General features: G+C 43.2%; 1 protein-coding gene across 3 annotated transcripts in view; it reads right to left on the bottom strand.

The window, feature by feature from the left end:
• LOC134356688 (transforming protein RhoA) overlaps positions 1-24,095 on the bottom strand; it is a 129,325-nt gene that overhangs the window by 2,121 nt on the left and 103,109 nt on the right. For all 3 annotated transcript variants that reach the window (XM_063067725.1, XM_063067724.1, XM_063067723.1), the window contains one exon: positions 11,643-11,773. In XM_063067725.1, coding sequence (XP_062923795.1) covers positions 11,643-11,773 — 131 coding nt within the window. The remainder of the gene's footprint in view (positions 1-11,642; positions 11,774-24,095) is intronic.

Raw genomic sequence — 24,095 nt, 5'->3', positions numbered from 1 at the left:
ATTGCAGAGAGACATTGATAGGATGCAGAAGTGGGCTGAGAAGTGGCAGATGGAGTTCAACCCGGAGAAGTGTGAGGTGGTACACTTTGGAAGGACAAACTCCAAGGCAGCGTACAAAGTAAATGGCAGGATACTTGGTAGTGTGGAGGAGCACAGGGATCTCAGGGTACATGTCCACAGATCCCTGAAAGTTGCCTCACAGGTGGATAGGGTAGTTAAGAAAGCTTATGGGGTGTTAGCTTTCATAAGTCGAGGGATAGAGTTTAAAAGTCGCGATGTAATCATGCAGCTCTATAAAACTCTGGTTAGGCCACACTTGGAGTACTGTGTCCAGTTCTGGTTGCCTCACTATAGGAAGGATGTGGAAGCATTGGAAAGGGTACAGAGGAGATTTACCAGGATGCTGCCTGGTTTAGAAAGTATGCATTATGATCAGAGATTAAGGGAGCTAGGGCTTTACTCTGGAGAGAAGGAGGATGAGAGGAGACATGATAGAGGTGTACAAGATAATAAGAGGAATAGATAGAGTGGATAGCCAGCGCCTCTTCCCCAGGGCACCACTGCTCAATACAAGAGGACATGGCTTTAAGGTAAGGGGTGGAAAGTTCAAGGGGGATATAGAGGAAGGTTTTTTACTCAGAGAGTGGTTTGTGCGTGGAATGCACTGCCTGAGTCAGTGGTGGAGGCAGATATACTAGTGAAGTTTAAGACTAGACAGGTATATGGAGGAATTTAAGGTGGGGGCTTATATGGGAGGCAGGGTTTGAGGGTTGGCACAACATTGTGGGCTGAAGGGCCTGTACTGTGCTGTACTATTCTATGTTCTATTAATATTTACAAAACTCTCATAGTGAATAGATGCAATCTTTAAACAATGTACTTTTAATCAACCTAATTATCAACAGATTTCATGATCTTCCGAAAGACTCGGCAGACCAAGCAGGTACAGCACCTTTAAGTGGATGAAGGTTCACTGCCATGGCTGGAAGCGAGATGTGGAAGTGCTGGGAGGGGAATCTTCAAGCAATGAAGCAATGTTCCCTCTAAGATGTGCGCGTGCTCTCATCCTTTGCTACTAGTGCACAAAGGAATTTAAACTGCGCACAAAAGGTTGTCACCATCTATCTCATTGGCATGTTAAATATATTCCATGAGTGTACATTTCCTTTTCCAGTTTCTGATGCAGACAGTGTTGACAACGTGGAGCTTGCGAACTGGCTTATTGATACTGTTTTTTATTGAAGGAATTATTCATTCACTATGTTGAATTCCAAAGAAGCAAAGCAATGACATAGATAGGACAAAGGAGGAGGTCCTGAAAAGAGATTTCCAGGAGTTAGGAAGGAAGCTGAGAAGCAGGACCTCCAGGGTAGTAATCTCGGGATTGCTACCTGTGCCACGTGCTAGCGAGGGCAAGAATAGTAGGATCAGGCAGATGAATGCGTGGCTGAGAGACTGGTGCAGGGGGCAGGGCTTCAGATTCTTGGATAATTGGGATCTCTTCTGGGAGAAGTATGACCTGTTCAAAAAGGACAGGTTACACCTGAACCCGAAGGGGACCAATATCCTGGCGGGAAAGTTTAATAGAGCTGTTAGGGAGGGTTTAAACTAATTTGGCAGGGGGATGGGAACCGGAATGACAGAACGGAAGAAGGGGAAAACAAATAAATCTAAGATAGTGAGCAGTAAAGATGTCAGGAAAGACAGACAGGTGATGGGGCAAATTTGTAACCATTGGAATGAGTTGCAGTACAATAAAGTTATAGTGAAATCAAAGCGAAAAGTACCAAATACTGGTCTTAAGGTGTTATACTTAAATGCACGCAGCATAAGGAATAAGGTGGATGATCTTGTCGTACAGCTACAGATTGGCAGGTATGATATTGTGGCCATCACTGAGACCTGGCTAGAGGATGCATGTCTCTGGGAGCTGAACGTCCAAGGATACACGGTGTATCGGAAGGATAGGAAGGCAGGCAGAGGGGGAGGCGTGGCTTTACTGGTAAGAAATGATATTAAATCATTAGAAAGAGGCGATATAGGATCGGAAGGTGCAGAATCTTTATGGGTTGTGCTAAGAAATTGCAGGGGTAAAAGGATCCTGATGGCAGTTATTTATAGGCCTCCAAACAGCTGCAGGGATGTGGACTACAAATTACAACTGGAAATAGAAAAGGCTTGTCAGAAGGGCAGTGTTATGATAATTGTGGGGGATTTTAACATGCGAGTGGATTGGGAAAATCATGTCGGCACTGGATCTCAAGAGAGAGAATTTGTAGAATGTCTGCGAGATGGCTTTTTAGAACAGCTTGTTGTTAAGCCCACCAGGGGATCGGCTGTACTGGATTGGGTATTGTGTAATGAACCGGAGGTGATTAGAGAGATTGAGGTGAAGGAACCCTTAGGAGGCAGTGATCATAACATGATTGAGTTCACTGTGGAATTTGAAAAAGAGAAGCCGAAATCTGATGTGTCGGTATTTCAGTGGAGTAAAGGAAATTACAGTGGCATGAGAGAGGAACTGGCCAAAGTTGACTGGAAAGGGACACTGGCGGGAAAGACAGCATAGCAGCAGTGGCTGGAGTTTATGCGAGAAGTGAGGAAGGTGCAAGACAGGTATATTCCAAAAAAGAAGAAATTCTCGAATGGAAAAACGATGCAACCATGGTTGACAAGAGAAGTCAAAGTTAAAGCAAAGGAGAGGGCATACAAGGAAGCAAAAATTAGTGGGAAGACAGAGGATTGGCAAGTTTTTAAAACCTTACAAAAGGAAACTAAGAAGGTCATTAAAAGGGAAAAGATTAACTATGAAAGGAAGCTAGCAAATAATATCAAAGAGGATACTAAAAGCTTTTTCAAGTATATAAAGGGTAAAGACAGGTGAGAGTAGATATAGGACCAATAGAAAATGATGCTGGAAATTGTAATGGGAGATAAGGAGATGGCAAAGGAACTGAACGAGTATTTTGCATCAGTCTTCATTGAGGAAGACAGCAGCAGTATACCGGACACCCAAGGGTGGCAGGCAAGAGAAGTGTGCGCAGTCACAATTACGAGAGAGAAAGTACTCAGGAAGCTGAATAGTCTAAAGGTAGATAAATCTCCCGGACCAGATGGAATGCACCCACGTGTTCTGAAGGAAGTAGCTGTGGAGATTGCGGAGGCATTAGCAATGATCTTTCAAAAGTCAATAGATTCTGCCATGGTTCCGGAGGACTGGAAGATTGCAAATGTCACTCCGCTATTTAAGAAGGGGACAAGGAAGCAAAACGGAAATTATAGACATGTTAGCTTGACATCGGTGGTTGGGAAGTTGTTGGAGTCGATTGTCAAAGATGAGGTTACAGAGTATCTGGACAAGATAGGCAGAACTCAGCATGGATTCCTTAAAGGAAAATCCTGCCTGACAACCCTATTACAATTTTTTGAGGAAATTACCAGTAGGCTAGACAAGGGAGATGCAGTGGATGTTGTATATTTGGATTTTCAGAAGGCCTTTGACAAGGTGCCACACATGAGGCTACTTAACAAGATAAGAGCCCATGGAATTACGGGAAAGTTACATACGTGGATACGTTGGCTGATTGGCAGGAAACAGAGAGTGGGAATAAAGGGATCCTATTCTGGTTGGCTGCCAGTTACCAGTGGTATTCCACAGGGGCCCATGTTGGGGCTGTTTCTTTTTACATTGTACATCAACGATTTGGATTATGGAATGGCTTTGTGGCTAAGTTTGCTGACGATACGAAGATAGGTGGAGGGGCCAGTAGTGCTGAGGAAACGGAGAGTCTGCAGATAGATAGATAGATTGGATAAATTGGAAGAATGGGCAAAGAAGTGGCAAATGAAATACAATGTTGGAAAGTGTATGGTTATGCACTTTGGCAGAAGAAATAAACGGGCAGACCATTATTCAAATGGGGAAAGAATTCAAAGTTCTGAGATGCAACGGGACTTGGGAGTCCTCGTTAAGGGTACCCTTAAGGTTAACCTCCAGGTTGAGTCAGTAGTGAAGAAGGCGAATGCAATGTTGGCATATATCTATATAGAGTATAGGAGCAGGGATGTGATGTTGAGGCTCTATAAGGCGCTGGTGAGACCTCACTTGGAGTACTGTGGGCAGTTTTGGTCTCCTTATTTAAGAAAGGATGTGCTGACGTTGGAGAGGGTACAGAGAAGATTCACTAGAATGATTCCAGGAAGGAGAGGGTTAACATATGAGGAACATTTGTCCGCTCTTGGACTGTACTCCTTGGAGTTTAGAAGAATGAGGGGAGACCTCATAGAAACATTTCGAATGTTGAAAGGCATGGACAGAGTGGATGTGGCAAAGTTGTTTCCCATGATGGGGGAGTCTAGTACAAAAGGACATGACTTAAGGATTGAAGGGCGCCCATTCAGAACAGAAATGCGAAGAAATTTTTTTAGTTGGAGGGTGGTGAATCTATAAAGGTTATGGTGAGAAGGTGGGGAAGTGGGACTAAATGGGAGAATGGATCAGCTCATGATAAAATGGCGGAGCAGACTCGATGGGCCAAATGGCCGACTTCTGCTCCTTTGTCTTATGGTCTTCTGGTGTGAGCGCAAAAGAACTGCTAGTTCATTTAAAGCAGAATGGCTTAATGAAACTGCTACACTGAAAACTCATGAGGTCAGGAACGTGCACCTATGAGAAATGTTTATGTACAATACAGTAGCTGGTGTATGTCGCGATGCAAAACTTGCTGGAGAATTTGCAAGCGGGAAGAAGTGGAGTGATATTTGGAAAGTGTCATTTAGCAAACAAATCACATATGAACAGTGTGCAAAAGCTCTGGTGAGAAAATCCTTCATTACCTGTTACAAGCCTGCTACGCATGTTTGTGAGAATGCAGATGAACATGAGCAAATCGATCAAATCCAGAGGAGATCAAAGTTCTCATTGACAGTGTTTTGCTAGCTGTTGAAATAAATACATCTATATACAAAATTCAGTGCACACATGTTGTCACTGGGCAAAAAAATTGCATAGCACAAGACTTTTGCGCATAGTGGTCATTATAAATTAGATTATGAGGACACTCAATCCTCGTTTATTGTCATTAAGAAATGCATGCATTAAAGAAATGATACAATGTTCCTCCAGAATGGTATCACAAGAAACACAAGACAAACCAAGACTAAACTGACAAAACCACATAATCATAACATATAGTTACAACAGTGCAAAGCAATATCGTAATTTGATAAACAGCAGACCATGGGCATGGTAAATAAAAAGTCTCAAAGTTCTGATAGCCTCATCATCTCACGCAGACGGTAGAAGGGAGAAACTCTCCCTGCCATGACCCTCCAAGCACTGCAAGCTTGCCGATGCCGCACCATTGGAAGCACCCGACCGCAGCGGACTCTGAGTCCACCCAAAAACTTTGAGCCTTCAACCAGCCTTCTGACACCGAGCACCATCCTCTGCCGAGCGCTTCGACTCCGCCCCGGCCACCGAGCAACAAGCAAAGTCGAGGACTCGGGGCCTTAGCCTCCAGGGATTCTGGATCACACAGTAGCAGCGGCAGCAAAGCAGGCATTTCAGAAGTTTCACCAGATGTTCCTCCGTGCTCTCACGTCTGTCTCCATCAAATCAGGATTGTGCACAGCACCCTGCTTGACAGATAACAGATATCACCACCAGAGTGGCCACTGTGAGCCGCGTCGCGCCGCTATCTTCGCCACGCCGCTATCTTCGCCACAAATTAAAGGGAACATTGACTCCAAGGCACGCTGAAATGCAGAGGGAAGAAGCCTCCTCAACCCAGCATCTTGTTAGCAAATGTTCAGTCACTGAAGAACAAAATTGAAGATCTGAGGGCAAGATTGCTGTATCGGAGGGAAATGAGAGATTGTTACCTTTATGTTTGAGCAAGAAGTAGCTTTCTTCCAGCACGCCAGATGAAGGGATTAAACCCGAAGGTTTCTCAATTTACAGAATGGTCCAAACTGCTCGTTCAGAAAAAACAAAAGGTGGAGACATGTGTTTCAATGATAAACTCTTTCTGGTGCTCCGAAAAGCGGTTTTGTTGAACTTGTGTACCCCCCCGATCTTGAACACTTGACGATCAAATGCCAACCATTCTATTTACCTTGGGAATACTCATCCATAACCCCTGACCGCAGCTTACATACCAACACCTGTCTGTCTGCCTAGGTACCGTATCTGATGCGGACTTTGGTGACCACAGTTTTCCATATAGATCTATCCTTCGTTTTTTGGATGACTTCCATTTCCTCGATGTGTAGCCACCTGGCTATGCTTTTGATGTACATAAGCCGAGGTCTTCCTCTAGGTTTACTCCCCTCAATTTTTCCAGAGAGTATGAGTTTTTCTAGTTCATCTTTCCGCATGATGTGTCCTAGGAATCAGAGTTGTCTTTCTCTTATTGTTGGTATGAGTGATCAAACTGCTTGGGCTCTTCTGAGAACTGCTTCATTTGATGAGTGTGTGGTCCATGATATTTTTAACATTCTCCTGTAGAACCATAATTCAGCTGCCTCTAGTCTCTTTTCCATTGCTGGGGAAATGGTCCAGCATTCACTTCCATAAGTCAGGATAGAATAAATGTAGCACTACAGTATTCTGTTTTTAGTGTACGTGCTCATCTTTCTGTCTGTTAATATGGTCTTCATTTTTTGGAAAGCTTCATTTTTTGCCATTGCTATTCTGTATTTGATATCTGTGTCACACCTACCATTACTTGTTATTAGGCTGCCAAGATATTTGAATTTGGTGACTTGTTTGAAGTTTCTATTTCCGATTTTGATCACACATTGTGGGATGTTCGTCTTTCTGGAGATGACCACGCTTTCTGTCTTCTTGGTGTTGATTGAAAGGCCTCTACAATTACTTTCTGCTGCCACTATAGTGAGTAGTTCTTGAAGTTTTGTTTCTGAGTCAGCTATTAGTACGATGTCATCAGCATATCTGATGTTATTTATATTATGGCCTCCAATTGTGAATCTTTTGATACTTCTCAAGATATTTTCACTATACAGGTTGGATATATCAACACCAGCTGACTATAATCAAGCACTTGAGATTCTGCATGATGCCATCTCCAAACAAGAAACAGTCCATTCTGACCCATTTCAAATCATAGTCGGGGACTTCAACCAGGCTTGTTTGGAGAAAGCCCTGCACAATTAACATCAGCATATAACCTGTAGCACCAGAGGTCCCAACATAATAGATCACTGTTATACTAAAATAAGGAATGCCTACTGTTCCACACTCATACTACATTCTGGTAAATCAGATCACTTGGCTGTCCTTCTCCTACCTACATACAGACAGAGGCTAAAGAGCAAAGCTCCAGAGATTAGGACAATAAAGAGATGGTCGCAGGAGGCAGAGAAGCGGCTGCAGGATCGCTTTGAATCAGTGGACTGGGCTATGTTCAAGGACTCACCTTTGGATCTGAATGAATACACCATACTTGTGTCGGACTTTATTAAAACAGCTGCAGACAAGTGTGTCCCTACAAAATCATTCAGACTCTTCCCCAATCAGAAGCCCTGGATGAACCATGAAATCAACAATCTGCTGATAGCCACATCAGAGGCATTCAAGTCTAGCCAATAAAGTTACAAGAGGTCCAAGTACGATCTCCAGAAAGCAATCTCACGGATAAAGTGGAAATTCCGGACTAAACTTCAATCAATAAGGATGCTCAAAAGTTGTAGCAGGGCTTGAATGTTATCACACTTATAAAGTTAAATCAAGTGACATTGGCAACAACAGGGCCTCGCTTCCAGATGAGCTCAATGCCTTCTATGCCTTCTCTGACTGTTAAAACATGGAGAAACCATCACGAACTTCCACAGCCCCAAATGATCGGGTGATTTCAGTCTCTGGGGCTAACATGCAAGCAGTTTTTAGGAGGGCGAACCCACAAAAAGCATCCGGCCTAGAGGGGGTACCTGACCAACTACTAAAGATCTGTACTGACCAACTGGCTAGAGTGTTCACTGAGATCTTTAACTTCTTGCTTCAGCAGTCTGAGATACCCACCACAGGCTTCAATTATACAGATACCCAAGAAGAATAAGGTGACCTGTCTCAATGACTATCTTCCAGTAGCACTTACATCCACAGTGATGAAGTGTTTTGAGAGGTCGGTGATGAAACATATAAACTCCTGCCTGAGAAGCAGGAGTTTTGCTTCAATTTGCTTACTGGCGCAACGTCCAGAGCAGACCTGGAACATCTAGACAGCAAAGAAGCATACATCAGAATACTCTTTATTCCCTTACCAGGAAATGGTTATCACAGGACAGCCCAACTTTAAATGTATGGATGGAAATTACAATGGACATTACAAAATGGAGAAGATAACAGCATCTGTTAATCATAAGTAGGAACAATTTTATTCATACTGGACAAATGGTTTAACTACATAACACCTCATAGGCCTGATTTTATTCTCACAAGTCAATGAATATGTTGTTTAAAAAAAAGATCACTCCCTACTCTGTACATAGTTTCCTTTCCATCGTTCCTTCTTTTCTCTCCTTTCTGTAAGTGAATACCTCAGATAAATATTGTGTGGAGATTTGTGACAAATATGATTATATGACATATATGTTCAGTATCTGAAATACATCTTATGGAAATGTTTGTTTGATGTTGAAATTCAATAAAAAATAAATTACAAAAAAAAAGAATACTCTTTATTGACAGCTCAGCAGTCAATACCACCATTCCCTCAAAACTAATCAATAAGCTCCAAGACCTTGGCCTCAATACCTCCTTGTGCAATTGGATCCTCATTTTCCTGACTTGCAGACCCCAGTCAGTTTGGATTGGCAACAACATCTCCTCCATGATCTCCATCAGCACACATGCACCACAAACCTTTGTGCTTAGCCCCCTACTCTACACTGCTTTACGCTGATGACTCTGTGGCATATTCAAGTTTGCTGATGACACCACTGTTATAGGTGGTGATAAATCAACATACAGGAGAGAGAGTGAAATTCTGGCTGAGTGGTGCTATAACAACAACCCCTTAAACAACATCAGCAAGACCAAGAGCTGATTATAAACTTCAGGAGAGGGAAACCAGAGGTCCATGAGCCAGTCCTCATCCGAGGAACAGAGGTGGAGAGGCTCAGCAACTTTAAATGCTTTTTTTTTATTTCAGAGAACCTGTCCTGGGCCCAGCAGATAAGTGCAATTACAAAGAAAGCACCGCAGTGCCTTTACTTCCTTGAGAGTTTGTGAAGATTTGGTTTAACATCTAAAACTCTGAAAATCTTCTATAGTGTAGACTATATTGACTGGCTGCATCACAGCCTGATATCGAAATACTAATGCTCTTGAATAGAAAATCCTACAAGTAGTAGTAGATATGGCCCAGACTATCACAGGTAAAGCCCTCCCCACCAACAAGCACATCTACATGAAATGCTGTCTCAGGGACATCAGGGAGCATCCACATCAGCGGCCTCAACCACTCAGGACATGCTCTCTTCTCGCTGCTGCTATCAAAAAGAAGGTACAGGTCCCTCAGGACTCACACCGGCAGGACTGGAACACTTACTACCCCTCAACCCTCAGGCTCTTAAACCAAAGAGAATAACTTCATTCAGCCTTACTTACCCCATCATTGAAATGTTCCCACAACCTAGGACTCACTTTCCAGAACTTTTCATCTCACATTCTTGATATTTATTGCTTATTTATTATTTTTTTCTTTTTGTATTTGCACAGTTTGCTCACTGATTGAATGTGCAAGTTGATACATTCTTTCATTGATTCTGTTAATGGTTATTATTCTATGGTGTATGCCCGCAAAAAAATGAATCTCAAGAGTTGTATATAGTGACATACAGTGGCATGCAAAAGTTTGGGCACCCCGGTCAAGATTTCTGTTACTGTTAATAGTTGTGAGTAGAAGATGAACTGATCTCCAAAAGTCATAAAGTTAAAGATGAAACAGTCTTTTCAACATTTTAAGCAAGATTAGTGCACTATTTCTGTTTTGTACAATTTTAGAGTGAAAAAAGGAAAGGAGCACCATACAAAAGTTTAAGCACCCCAAGAGATTTGAGCTCTCAGATAACTTTTACCAAGGTCTCAGACCTTAATTAGCTTGTTAGGGCTATGGCTTGTTCACAATTATCATTAGGAAAGGCCAGGTTATGCAAATTTCAAAGCTTTATAAATACCCTGACTCCTCAAACCTTGTCCCAACAGTCAGCAGCCATGGGCTCCTCTAAGCAGCTGTCTAGCACTCTGAAAATTAAAATAATTGATGCCCACAAAGCAGGAGAAGGCTATAAGAAGATAGCAAAGCGTTCTCAGTTCGTAATGTAATTAAGAAATGGCAGTTAACAGGAATGGTGGAGGTCAAGTTAAGGTCTGGAAGACCAAGAAAACTCTCCCAGAGAACTGCTCGTAGAATTGCTAGAACGGCAAATCAAAACCCCCGTTTGACTGCAAAAGGCCTTCAGGAAGATTTAGCAGACTCTGGAGTGGTGGTGCACTGTTCTACTGTGCAGCATCACCTGCACAAATATGACCTTCATGGAAGAGTCATCAGAAGAAAACCTTTCCTGCGTACTCACCACAAAAATTCAGCGTCAGAAGTTTGCAAAGGAACATCTAAACAAGCCTGATGCATTTTGGAAACAAGTCCTGTGGAGTGATGAAGTTAAAATGGAACTTTTTGGCCGCAATGAGCAAAGGTATGTTTGGAGAAAAAAGGGTGCAGCATTTCATGAAAAGAAAACCTCTCCAACTGTTAAGCATGGGGGTGGATCAATCATGCTTTGGGCTTGTGTTGCAGCCAGTGGCACGGGGAACATTTACTGGTAGAGGGAAGAATGGATTCAATTAAATACCAGCAAATTCTGGAAGCAAACATCACACCGTCTGTAATAAAGTTGAAGATGAAAAGAGGATGGCTTCTACAACAGGATCATGACCCTAAACACACCTCCAAATCCACAATGGACTACCTCAAGAGGCACAAGCTGAAGGTTTTGCCATGGCCCTCACAGACTCCCAACCAACACATCATCGAAAAACTGTGGATAGACCTCAAAAGAGCACTGCATACAAGACGGCCCAAGAATCTCACAGAACTAGAAGCTTTTTGCAAGGAAGAATGGGCAAAAATCCCCCAAACAAGAAATGAAAGATTCTTAGCTGGTTACAAAAAGCATTTACAAGCTGTGATACTTGCCAAAGGGGGTGTTACTAAGTACTGACCATGCAGGGTGCCCAAACTTTTGCTACGGGCCCTTTTTCTCTTTTATTTTGAAACTGTAAAAGATGGAAATAAAAAAAGTAATCTTGCTTAAAATATTAGAGAAATGTGTCATCTTTAAATTTATGCCTTTTGGAAATCAGGTCATCTTTTACTCACTTAGCTATTCACAGTAACAGAAATTTTGACCAGGGGTGCCCAAACTTTTGCATGCCACTGTACAGTATATGCACTTTAATAATAAATTTGCTTTGAACTTTAAAAACTAAACTTGTGAACTATTATAGTAATACAGAGAATGTCCAAATTAAATGATATTTATCACAGCAAAGTACTCTCAATCTTCAGGAATAAACATAACATCATGAAATTAGTCTCTTTCTGTAGTTGCATACTAACCTGTTTCATTTTTGCCAGTTCTCTTCGTGTGTGCTCATCATTCCTCAGATCTTTTTTGTTGCCAACAAGGATAATGGGCACACTAGGACAAAAATGCTTCACTTCTGGAGTCCACTTTTCTGGAATGTTTTCTAATTTGGGAAAAGAGTAAAGGTACTTTACTTTTAAAGCACTGAATCAATAACTTTCAACATAGAAACATAGAAAATAGGTGCAGGAGTAGGCCATTCGGCCCTTCGAGCCTGCACCGCCATTTATTATGATCATGGCTGATCATCCAACTCAGAACCCCGCCCCAGCCTTCCCTCCATACCCCCTGATCCCCGTAGCCACAAGGGCCATATCTAACTCCCTCTTAAATATAGCCAATGAACTGGCCTCAACTGTTTCCTCTGGCAGAGAATTCCACAGATTCACCACTCTCTGTGTGAAGAAGTTTTTCCTAATCTCGGTCCTAAAAGGCTTCCCCTTTATCCTCAAACTGTGACCCCTTGTTCTGGACTTCCCCAACATTGGGAACAATCTTCCTGCATCTAGCCTGTCCAATCCTTTTAGGATTTTATACGTTTCAATCAGATCCCCCCTCAATCTTCTAAATTCCAACGAGTACAAGTCCAGTTCATCCAGTCTTTCTTCATATGAAAGTCCTGCCATCCCAGGAATCAATCTGGTGAACCTTCTTTGTACCCCCTCTATGGCAAGGATGTCTTTCCTCAGATTAGGGGACCAAAACTGCACACAATACTCCAGGTGTGGTCTCACCAAGGCCTTGTACAACTGCAGTAGTACCTCCCTGCTCCTGTACTCGAATCCTCTCGCTATAAATGCCAGCATACCATTCGCCTTTTTCACCGCCTGCTGTACCTGCATGCCCACTTTCAATGACTGGTGTATAATGACACCCAGGTCTCGTTGCACCTCCCCTTTTCCTAATCGGCCACCATTCAGATAATAATCTGTTTTCCTATTTTTGCCACCAAAGTGGATAACTTCACATTTATCCACATTAAATTGCATCTGCCATGAATTTGCCCACTCACCCAACCTATCCAAGTCACTCTGCATCCTCTTAGCATCCTCCTCACAGCTAACACTGCCGCCCAGCTTCGTGTCATCCGCAAACTTGGAGATGCTGCATTTAATTCCCTCATCCAAGTCATTAATATATATTGTAAACAACTGGGGTCCCAGCACTGAGCCTTGCAGTACCCCACTAGTCACCGCCTGCCATTCTGAAAAGGTCCCGTTTATTCCCACTCTTTGCTTCCTGTCTGCTAACCAATTCTCCATCCACATCAATACCTTACCCCCAATACCGTGTGCTTTAAGTTTGCACACTAATCTCCTGTGTGGGGCCTTGTCAAAAGCCTTTTGAAAATCCAAATATACCACATCCACTGGTTCTCCCCTATCCACTCTACTGGTTACATCCTCAAAAAATTCTTTGAGATTCGTCAGACATGATTTTCCTTTCTCAAATCCATGCTGACTTTGTCCGATGATTTCACCGCTTTCCAAATGTGCTGTTATCACATCTTTGATAACTGACTCCAGCAGTTTCCCCACCACCGACGTTAGGCTAACCGGTCTATAATTCCCCGGTTTCTCTCTCCCTCCTTTTTTAAAAAGTGGGGTTACATTAGCCACCCTCCAATCCTCAGGAACTAGTCCAGAATCTAACGAGTTTTGAAAAATTATCACTAATGCATCCACTATTTCTTGGGCTACTTCCTTAAGCATTCTAGGATGCAGACCATCTGGCCCTGGGGATTTATCTGCCTTCAATCCCTTCAATTTATCTAACACCACTTCCCTACTAACAAGTATTTCGCTCAGTTCCTCCATCTCACTGGACCCTCTGTCCCCTACTATTTCTGGAAGATTATTTATGTCCTCCTTAGTGAAGACAGAACCAAAGTAATTATTCAATTGGTCTGCCATGTCCTTGCTCCCCATAATCAATTCACCTGTTTCTGTCTGTAGGGGACCTACATTTGTCTTTACCAGTCTTTTCCTTTTTACATATATATAACATAGCAGGAGACAATCTTGGTTCCTCAACTTTTTTGAAGAGTAACCCAAATAGTCTTGTGCATCTTTTAGGACCGAGATTAGGAAAAACTTCTTCACACAGAGAGTGGTGAATCTGTGGAATTCTCTGCCACAGGAAACAGTTGAGGCCAGTTCATTGGCTATACTTAACAGGGAGTTAGATATGGCCCTTGTGGCTAAAGGGATCGGGGGTATGGAGAGAAGGCAGGTACAGGGTTCTGAGTTGGATGATCAGCCATGATCATACTGAATGGTGGTGCAGGCTCGAAGGGCCGAATGGCTTACTCCTGCACATATTTTCTATATGTTTCTATCTATATCCCTGATATTCTTCTCATTTTTATTAAATTTAATTGCCACTTGAAAAGATCCTACTGAATCTGCTCCCACATCCTACCATAAAACATCACTATTCCACCATTGAGTACATTTACATGGAGTGCTAACACAAAAAAGCATCCAACATCAAAGACCCCACCATCCAGATAAAGTAGATGATGGGTATAACATGAATGTAAAGAAGGACAAACCAATGATTGGGTACAAATGCAATCAGAGTTAAATTGTACCACAAGGGGCAGAATTTAAAAGGTCAAAGAATGCAGGACTGAAGGTGCTATATTCAAATGTGTGTAGTATTTGGAATAAAGTGGATGAACTTGTGGCGCAATTAGGGATAAGTTGGTATAACATCGTGGGCATCAGTGAGTCCTGGCTGAAAGAAGGCCATACTTGGGAGCTTAACATCAAAGGATATACCTTGTAACAAACAGGAAGGCATAGGCAATGGTGTGGTTCTGTTGGAAAGAGATGGAATTACATCTTTAGAAAGAGGTGACATAGGGTCAGAGAATGTTGAATCTTTGTGGGTGGAGTTAAAAAATTGCAAGGGTAAAAAAACTATTATGGGAATCATATATAGGCCTCCAAATAGTAGCCAAGATGTGGGGTTAAGATTGCAAAGGGAGCTGGAAAAGGCATGTAATAAGGGTAATGACACAATTGTAATAGGGGCCTTCAATATGCAAGGAGATTAGAAAAATCAGGTTGGTGTCAGATCGCAAGAGAGGGTATTTGTTGAATGCCAAAAGGTGGCGTTTTAGAGCAGCTTGTGCTTGCGCCTACTTGGAGAGAGGCCATCTTAGATTGGGTCACAAACAAGACAAACAAGAGAAAATCTGCAGACACTGGAAATCCAAGCAACACATATAAAATGCTGGAGGAACTCAGCAGACCAGGCAGCAACTAGGGAAAGAGTACAGTCAACGTTTCAAGCATTTTTGTATGTATTGCTTGGATTGTCCATCATGTAATAACCCCAATCTTGTAGGGAGCTTAATATAAAGGAACCTTTAGGAGGCAGTGACCATAACGTGTCTGAATTCATACTGCAATTTGAGAGGGAGAAGCATAACTCACGTGTATCACTATTGCAATGGAATAAATTATCGAGGCATGAGAGAGGAGCTTGCTGAGGTAAATTTGGAGAAGGATACTGGCGAAGGTGATGACAGAACAGAGAAGCTGAAGATTCTGGGAATAGTTTACAAGGCGCAGGATAGCTATGTCCCACAGAGGAAGCAGTTCTCAAATGGCAGGGGTAGGCAACCGTATCTGACAAGGGCAGTTAAGGACTGCATAAAAGCCACAGAAAGGGCATATAATGTAGCAAAAGTGTGTGGGAAGTTGGATGATTGGGAAGTTTTTAAAATCCAACAAAAGGCAACAAAAAAGCTATAAGAAGGGAAAAGATGAAATATGGGGGCAGACTAGTAAGAAATGGCAGATGAACTTAATGGGTACTTTGCGTCTGTCTTCATTGTGGAAGACTCTGGCACAGAGGTCGACAACCTGTTTGCCTCTGTGGGCCGGATCGCGTATTAATTAGTGGACGGTAGGCAGAATAAATGCCATAAAAAAACTTGAAATATGGGAATCATCCATTTAAATACATCTAGTTACGTTTTGCCTCAAATTAATGAATAACACATGCTAGAAAATTATTTGTGCTTAACCAAGGATGCCAATTAGTAATTAAAGAACTCAGTTTAATTTTTCTGTCCCACCATTGCTGGTGCCCCATCAGTTGTGATGCCAACAACAGGAATTCTGCAGATGCTGGAAATTCAAGCAACACACATCAAAGTTGCTTGTGAACGCAGCAGGCCAGGCAGCATCTGTAGGAAGAGGTGCAGTCGACGTTTCAGGCCGAGACCCTTCGTCAGGACTAACTGAAGGAAGAGTGAGTAAGGGATTTCAAAGTTGGAGGGAGAGGGGGAGATCCAAAATGATAGGAGAAGACAGAAGGGGGAGGGATAGAGCCAAGAACTGGACAGGTGATAGGCAAAAGGGGATACGATAGGATCATGGGACAGGAGGTCCGGGAAGAAAGACAAGGGGGGGGGGAACCCAGAGGATGGGCAAGAGGTATATTCAGAGGGACAGAGGGAGAAAAAGGAGTGAGAGAAAGAATGTGTGCATAAAAATAAGTAACAGATGGGGTACGAGGGGGAGGTGGGGCCTTAGCGGAAGTTAGAGAAGTCGATATTCATGCCATCAGGTTGGAGACTACCCAGACGGAATATAAGGTGTTGTTCCTCCAACCTGAGTGTGGCTTCATCTTTACAGTAGAGGAGGCCGTGGATAGACATGTCAGAATGGGAATGGGATGTGGAATTAAAATGTGTGGCCACTGGGAGATCCTGCTTTCTCTGGCAGACAGAGCGTAGATGTTCAGCAAAGCGGTCTCCCAGTCTGCGTCGGGTCTCGCCAATATATAAAAGGCCACATCGGGAGCACCAGACGCAGTATATCACCCCAGTCGACTCACAGGTGAAGTGTTCTCACCCTGTCTCTTGCAAGTATCTGGACTATTCCTCTTCTCACCCTGTCTCTTGCAATATCTGGACTATTCCTCTTCTCACCCTGTCTCTTGCAATATCTGGACTATTCCTCTTCTCACCCTGTCTCTTGCAAATATCTGGACTATTCCTCTTCTCACCCTGTCTCTTGCAAAAGCCTACTGACTTTCACAGCTATCTGGACTATTCCTCTTCTCACCCTGTCTCTTGCAAAAGCCTACTGACTCTCACAGCTATCTGGACTATTCCTCTTCTCACCTGTCTCTTGTAAAAACGCCATCCCCTTCTCGCAATTCCTCCGTCTCCGCCGCATCTGCTCTCAGGATGAGGCTTTTCATTCTAGGACGAGGGAGATGTCTTCCTTTTTTAAAGAAAGGGGCTTCCCTTCCTCCACTATCAACTCTGCTCTTAAACGCATCTCCCCCATTTCACGTACATCTGCTCTCACTCCATCCTCCCGCCACCCCACTAGGAATAGGGTTCCCCTGGTCCTCACCTACCACCCCACCAGCCTCCAGGTCCAACATATTATTCTCCGTAACTTCCGCCACCTCCAACAGGATCCCACCACTAAGCACATCTTTCCCTCCCCCCCCCCTGCATTCCGCAGGGATCGCTCCCTACGCAACTCCCTTGTCCATTCGTCCCTCCCATCCCTCCCCACTGATCTCCCTCCTGGCACTTATCCGTGTAAGCGGAACAAGTGCTACACATGCCCTTACACTTCCTCCCTTACCACCATTCAGGGCCCCAAACAGTCCTTCCAGGTGAGGCAACACTTCACCTGTGAGTCGACTGGGGTGATATACTGCGTCCGGTGCTCCCGATGCGGCCTTTTATATATTGGCGAGACCCGACGCAGACTGGGAGACCGCTTTGCTGAACATCTACGCTCTGTCCGCCAGAGAAAGCAGGATCTCCCAGTGGCCACACATTTTAATTCCACATCCCATTCCCATTCTGACATGTCTATCCACAGCCTCCTCTACTGTAAAGATGAAGCCACACTCAGGTTGGAGGAACAACACCTTATATTCCGTCTGGGTAGCCTCCAACCTGATGGCATGAATATCGACTTCTCTAACTTCCGCTAAGGCCCCACCTCCCCCTTGTACCCCATCTGTTATTTATTTTTATGCACACATTCTTTCTCTCACTCTCCCTTTTCTCCCTCTGTCCCTCTGAATATACCTCTTGCCCATCCTCTGGGTTCCCCTCCCCTTGTCTTTCTTCCCGGACCTCCTGTCCCATGATCCTCTCGTATCCCCTTTTGCCTATCACCTGTCCAGCTCTTGGCTCCATCCCTCCCCCTCCTGTCTTCTCCTATCATTTTGGATCTCCCCCTCCCCCTCCAACTTTCAAATCCCTTACTCACTCTTCCTTCAGTTAGTCCTGACAAAGGGTCTCGGCCTGAAACGTCGACTGCACCTCTTCCTACAGATGCTGCCTGGCCTGCTGCGTTCACCAGCAACTTTGAGTTGTGATGCCAATTAGCTTCGACACATTAAGTTTCATTTCTGACATCATTTTCAGCAAAGCTTCAAAAATGACTGCTCCAGTAACCATGTCCTTCATAGGAATTAATTGAATAAACTCTTCAAAAATTTGAAAAGTTGAGGTAACTCCTCACACGAACACTGCAAGTTGAGCAAGTGTCTCTCAAGTTTCAGTTACTCTCATCAAGCACAATTGAAAAAAAAATACAATTCGTTGCAGGCATCCCTTTTAACATCTACTAACATTTTTTCAACTCACCGTGTGATCGTTCTTGCTGACAGGCTGATAGATGCAAATAAAGATTTCTTTTCAGGACAAACAATATCCACCACTGCCAGTAAACATTCTTTGACAAACTCTCCATTTGTAAAAGGCTTAATCTTTTCTGCAATACGTTTTGAGACTTTGTAGCTGGCACGGGTATTTCCTTCATTTTCACTGCTTTTGTGGCACTCAGCGTCTACCTTCCTGCGTTTTGCCATTGGAATTTTTTTCTTTGATTTTATTTTGAAATGCGAGTTATTCAATAAGTACCGTAGCACATGGAAATATCTGGATATTTACCGTGGATTTCTTGTTAAAACACAGTGACGCTGTTTCTGTTGACAAATTTGAACGAACCCATCTGAAAACTTGTGCGTGCACGGAGAGTACCTAATACATATTAAAAAGGTAGTCTGCCTTCCCATCATTCGTATATACTAGTGTTTGGTTTGGAACATAATGGAACCTGGGGCCAATGTAACAAGACACCATGCATGTCCATCAGTGTGGTCGTGTGAAACACACAGAATAAGGAAAAACCGCTCCCGGGCTGGATATGGCCCACAGGCCATAGGTTGCCTACCCCTGCTCTAGCAGTGTGGTCCATGAGTGTCAGGAAGCAGGAGTGAATGTCATTGCTATTACAAAGGAAGAAGTGCTAGGCAAACTCAAAGCTCAAAGGTGGATAAGTCAACTGCACCAGATGGACTACATCCCAGGGTCCTGAGAGAGCTTGCTGATAAGATAATGGATGCATTGGTCACAATCTTTCAAGAATCACTTGATTCTGGCATGGTCCTGAAGAAATGGAAGATTGCAAATGTCACTCTTTAAGAAGGGAGGAAGGCAAAAGAAAGGAAATTATAGGCCAGTTAGCCTAACCTCAGTGGTTGGAAAAGTGTTGGGAGTCTATTACTAAGGATGAGGTTTTGAGGTACTTGGAAACTAACAATAAAATAAGTCAAAATCAGTATGGTTTCTGTAAAGGGAAATCTTAGACCTGACAGATCTGATAGAGTTCTTCGAGGAAGTATCAAGCAGGGTGGACAAAGGAGAGGAAGTGGATGACACTTACTTGGATTTTCAGGTGGTGTTTGATAAGGTGCCCCACGAGGTTTCTTAACAAGATAAAATCCGAAGGCATTACAGGAAGATACTGGAATGGATAGCAGCATGGCTGACAGACAGGAGGCAGCGAGTAGGAATAAAAGGGGCCTTTTCTGGTTGGCTGCCAGTGAATAATGGTGTTCCTCAGGGGTCAGTATTGAGACTGCTACTTTTCACATTGTTTGTCAGTGATTTAGATAATGGAATTGATGGGTTTGTGGCAAAGTTTGCAGATGTTACGAAGATAGGTGGAGGGGTAGGTAGTGCTGAGGAAGCAATGACATTGCAGTAGGACTTAGACAAGTTGGAAGAATGGGCAAGAACATGGCCGATGGAATACAGTGTTGGGAAATGTATGATAATGCATTTTGGTAAAAGGAACAATAGTGCAGACTATTATCTAAATAGGGAGAAGGTTCAAAAATCAGAGGTGCAGAGAGACTTAGGAGTCCCTGTGCAAGACTCCCAGAAGGGTAATTTACAGGTTGAGTCTGTGGTAAAGACGACAAATGCAATGTTGGCATTTATTTCAAGGGGAATAGGATATAAAAACAAGGAGATAATGCTGAGGCTTTAGTCAGGCCGCACTTAAGAGTATTGTCGACAATTTTGGGCCCCGTATCTCAGAAAGGATGTATTGTCATTGAGAGAGTCCAGAGGAGGTTCACGAGGATGATTCCGGGAATGAAGAGATTAACATATGAGGAGCGTTTGGCAACTTTGGGCTTGTACCACAAGGCTAGCGCTGTGGCTTTTAGGTCTGGGGATACCAGTCGCTACACAGAATCCAGGCGTGAACTCTGGAAAGCCATTAAGGGCGCCAAGAGGCAATACCGAGCCAAGTCGGAAGCCCGGGCTAACCAGAGGGTTGCTGGTAGACTATGGCAGGGTCTAAATGAGATCACTGGGCGCAAAGAAAAGGCTGGGAATATCAATAACTGTGGCACTTCTCTTCCTGACGAACTTAATGTATTCTACGCAAGATTCAAACAGAAGAGGAGTGTCCCGCTCCCTCCGGATAAACCGGAACTGGTGGCATCGAGATTCATCATCACCGAGGAGGACGTTAGAAGGGCCTTCCTGAAGGTAAATCCAAGGAAGGCGTCCCGGGACGGGTTCTCCGGGCCTGTGCAAGCGAGCTAGCTGGAGTATTTGCTGACATCTTCAACTGCTCCTTGCTTCAGTCTAAGATCCTCTCGTGTTTTAAGAAGGCAACGATAATCCCAGTGCCAAAGAGCAAGGTGGCATGCCTGAATAACTATCGACCTGTGGCCCTGACATCAATTGCTATGAAGTGCTTCAAGTGATTGGTTATGGCACACATCAACCACAGCCTACCAGTCAACCTTGACGCTTTGCAATGCGCCTACTGGAGCAACAAGTCAACGGCAGATGCCATCTCTGGCCCTACATCCCTCCTTAGAACAACTGGAGAACAAAGACGCATATGTAAGGCTCCTTTTCATTGACTACAGCTCTGCCTTTAATACCATCATTCCAAATAAACTGATTCCTAAGCTCTGGAACCTGGGCCTTAGCACTCAGATCTGCAGCTGGATCTTCAACTTCCTCACAGACAGAACCCAGGCTGTAAAAATAGGGGACAAACTCTCCTCTACAATCACTCTGAGCACTGGTGCCCCATGAGGCTGTGTACTCAGCCCCCTGCTGTACTCACTATACACCCATGATTGTGTAGCCAAGTTTCCATCGAACTCAATATATAAGTTTGCTGATGACACAACAATTGTAGGCCGTATCTCGGGTAATGATGAGTTTGAGTACAGAGAGGAAATTAAGAACCTGGTGGCATGGTGCGAAGACAATAACCTATCCCTCAACGTCAGCAAGACGAAGGAATTGGTTGTTGACTTCAGAAGGAGTAGCGGACCGCACGACCCCATTTACATTGGTGGTGAGCAAGTGGAACATGTCAAAAGCTTTAAGTTACTTGGGGTCAATATCACAAATGACCTGACTTGATCCAACCAAGCAGAGTCCACTGCCAAGAAGGCCCACCAGAGCCTTTACTTCCTGAGAAAACTAAAGAAATTTGGCCTGTCCCCTAAAACCCTCACTAATTTTTATAGATGCACCGTAGAAAGCATTCTTCTAGGGTGCATCACAACCTGGTATGGAAGTTGTCCTGTCCAAGACCGGAAGAAGCTGCAGGAGATCGTGAACACAGCCCAGCACATCACACAAACCAATCTTCCGTCCTTGGACTCACTTTACACAGCACGCTGTCGGGGCAGTGCTGCCAGGATAATTAAGGACACGACCCACCCAGCCAACACACCTTTCGTCCCTCTTCCCTCTGGGAGAAGGCTCAGGAGCTTGAAGACTCGTACGGCCAGATTTGGGAACAGCTTCTTTCCAACTGAGATAAGACTGCTGAACGGATCCTGACCCGGATCTGGGCCATACCCTCCAAATATCCGGACATGCCTCTCGGTTTTTTTTGTACCACCTTACTTTCCCTTTTCTGTTTTCTATTTATGATTTATAATTTAAATTTTTAATACTTACTATCGATTTGTACTCCAGGGAGCGGGAAGCACAGAATCAAATATCGTTATGATGACTGTACGCTCTAGTATCAATTGCTTGGCGACAATAAAGTATACTTTCTGGAATTTAGAAGAATGCGGAGAGATCTCATTGAAACCTACCAAATGTTGAAAGGACTAGATAGGGTGGATGTGGAGAGGATGTTTCCTATAGTGGGGGTATTCAGTTTCAAGGACTCCTTACAATTCACGTGCTTAGTATTCTTTTTATTTGCACATCCAGTATTTGTTTATAATAGTTTTTTGTAAAATTCTATTGTATATTTTCCTTGTAAATGCCTGCAATAAAATATGTCTCAAGGTAGTATATGATAACATACAAGTACATACTTTAATAATAATTTTAATTTGAATTTTGAAGCATAGCATTTCAAATTCTAATTACTTTAAAAAATGTTCTCTCACATCACCTCTTTTAATGAACAACTACATCTGTGCTGTCTCCATAACTAAAATTTGTTTTCTTCAAATCCTTCATCAGAGATCAAGCCACCTCTGTTCTAGCTGTCAGAAGTACAACTCCCTTCCACTATCATATTCTGTTGTTCCTCATCTGTAGCTATTGTAGTGAAACTCTTTGGAATCCTTACCCAAGCCTTCCAAAAATGCAGTGTTTAGCATTAAACATTAGTTCTGGCCCAGCTAGCATACATTTTGAAAGCTTAGCTCATCTTCATAATGTATAAAAGCCAGGAAATCATCTGCTTTACTGTCTGACTTAACCTACAATGTGACCTCTGTTCTTGTACATTCAGAAACCTGTACTTCCATGATAATGTGCTTTCAAAGAGTTCCCTGTCTTATTTTCAAATGCAATAGGGCTGTGGTCCAACTCCACTGACAAAGCAGCAGTTCCACAGAATCACCTCATATCTGCAATTCATTACAGATAGTAGTAATTCTGTAAGTTACTTCAAGCAGGACATGAAGTAACATAAATAGCTGAGGAGCCAGATACACTTTATACCAAACCCACCAGCTTTATGTCAGCTGATATATCTACAACAGCTCCATTTGTTAAGGTCACCAACCTCCTGATTAAAGAGACAAATTTAGCTAAGGTTTCTGTTCACCCTTCATTAATTATTGCTCTGAATTACCGTTACAGTGTAAAAATCCAAAAAGTGCCAATAATACAGCTGTTTGTGTGCACCTAGAAATTGGCCCTTGACAAGACAAGCAACGTATGATCATTTATTCCTCAGTGCTGTTGGCAAGGTTTAGGATACGTCCACACAGCCTGGGGGATAGTGATATGACCAGGCAGTGGTCAGTTGTGTGGGCAGTATTGTCATGGGTCAAGTGCAGGGTTCAGAGTTTGGATGGAGAACAATGCAGCCCAATGATTTTGCACTTCCCACAGTGAAGACACTCACTGCCTTCATTACCTATTGTACCATGGAGAGCATGCTAACTGGCTGCATCACTATCTGGTATGGAGGAGCCACTGCACATGTTTGAAATACGCTGAAAGTTGTGAACTCAGTCAGCTCCATCCTGGGCACTAGCCTCCCCAGCACCCAGGACTTCAAGGAACAATGCCTCAAAAAGGTGGCATCCATCATTAAGGACCCCCATCACCCAGGGCATGTCCTCTTCTCATTGCTACCATTAGGGAGGAGGAACAGAATCCTGAAGATACACACTCAGTGATTCAGGAGCAGCTTCTTCCCCTCTGCCCTCAGATTTCTAAATGGACAGTGAACCTATGAACTCTGCCTCACTACATTTCCTTTTTTCCCTTACTACTTATTTAATTATAATTATAATCTAGATAATGTGTGTACTTACTGTAATTTACAGTTATTATGCAGTCCAACGTATTGTTGCTGCATAACAACAAATCTCACGACATATGCCAGTGATATTAAACCTGATTCTGATACCAGCAAAAAAATTTCAAAACAATTCTCTCAAACAAACACCATGGTAATAACCATAGTAATGCCATAGAAAAAAATCACTCCTAAACAATCTCTGGAATGAATGTAATAGGAGAATTAAGAAAGAACCTTGCATTAGCAAAGAACAAACACCCCTAAAAAATCTCTGGAATGAATATAACAGGAGAATTAAAACCAATGACATCATATAAACTATAA

This window comes from Mobula hypostoma, chromosome 15 (genome assembly GCF_963921235.1).
Source record: "Mobula hypostoma chromosome 15, sMobHyp1.1, whole genome shotgun sequence".
NCBI lineage: Eukaryota > Metazoa > Chordata > Chondrichthyes > Myliobatiformes > Myliobatidae > Mobula > Mobula hypostoma.
The sequence above is the reverse complement of the archived record's forward strand: the minus strand, read 5'-3'. Positions and strand labels throughout refer to the sequence as shown.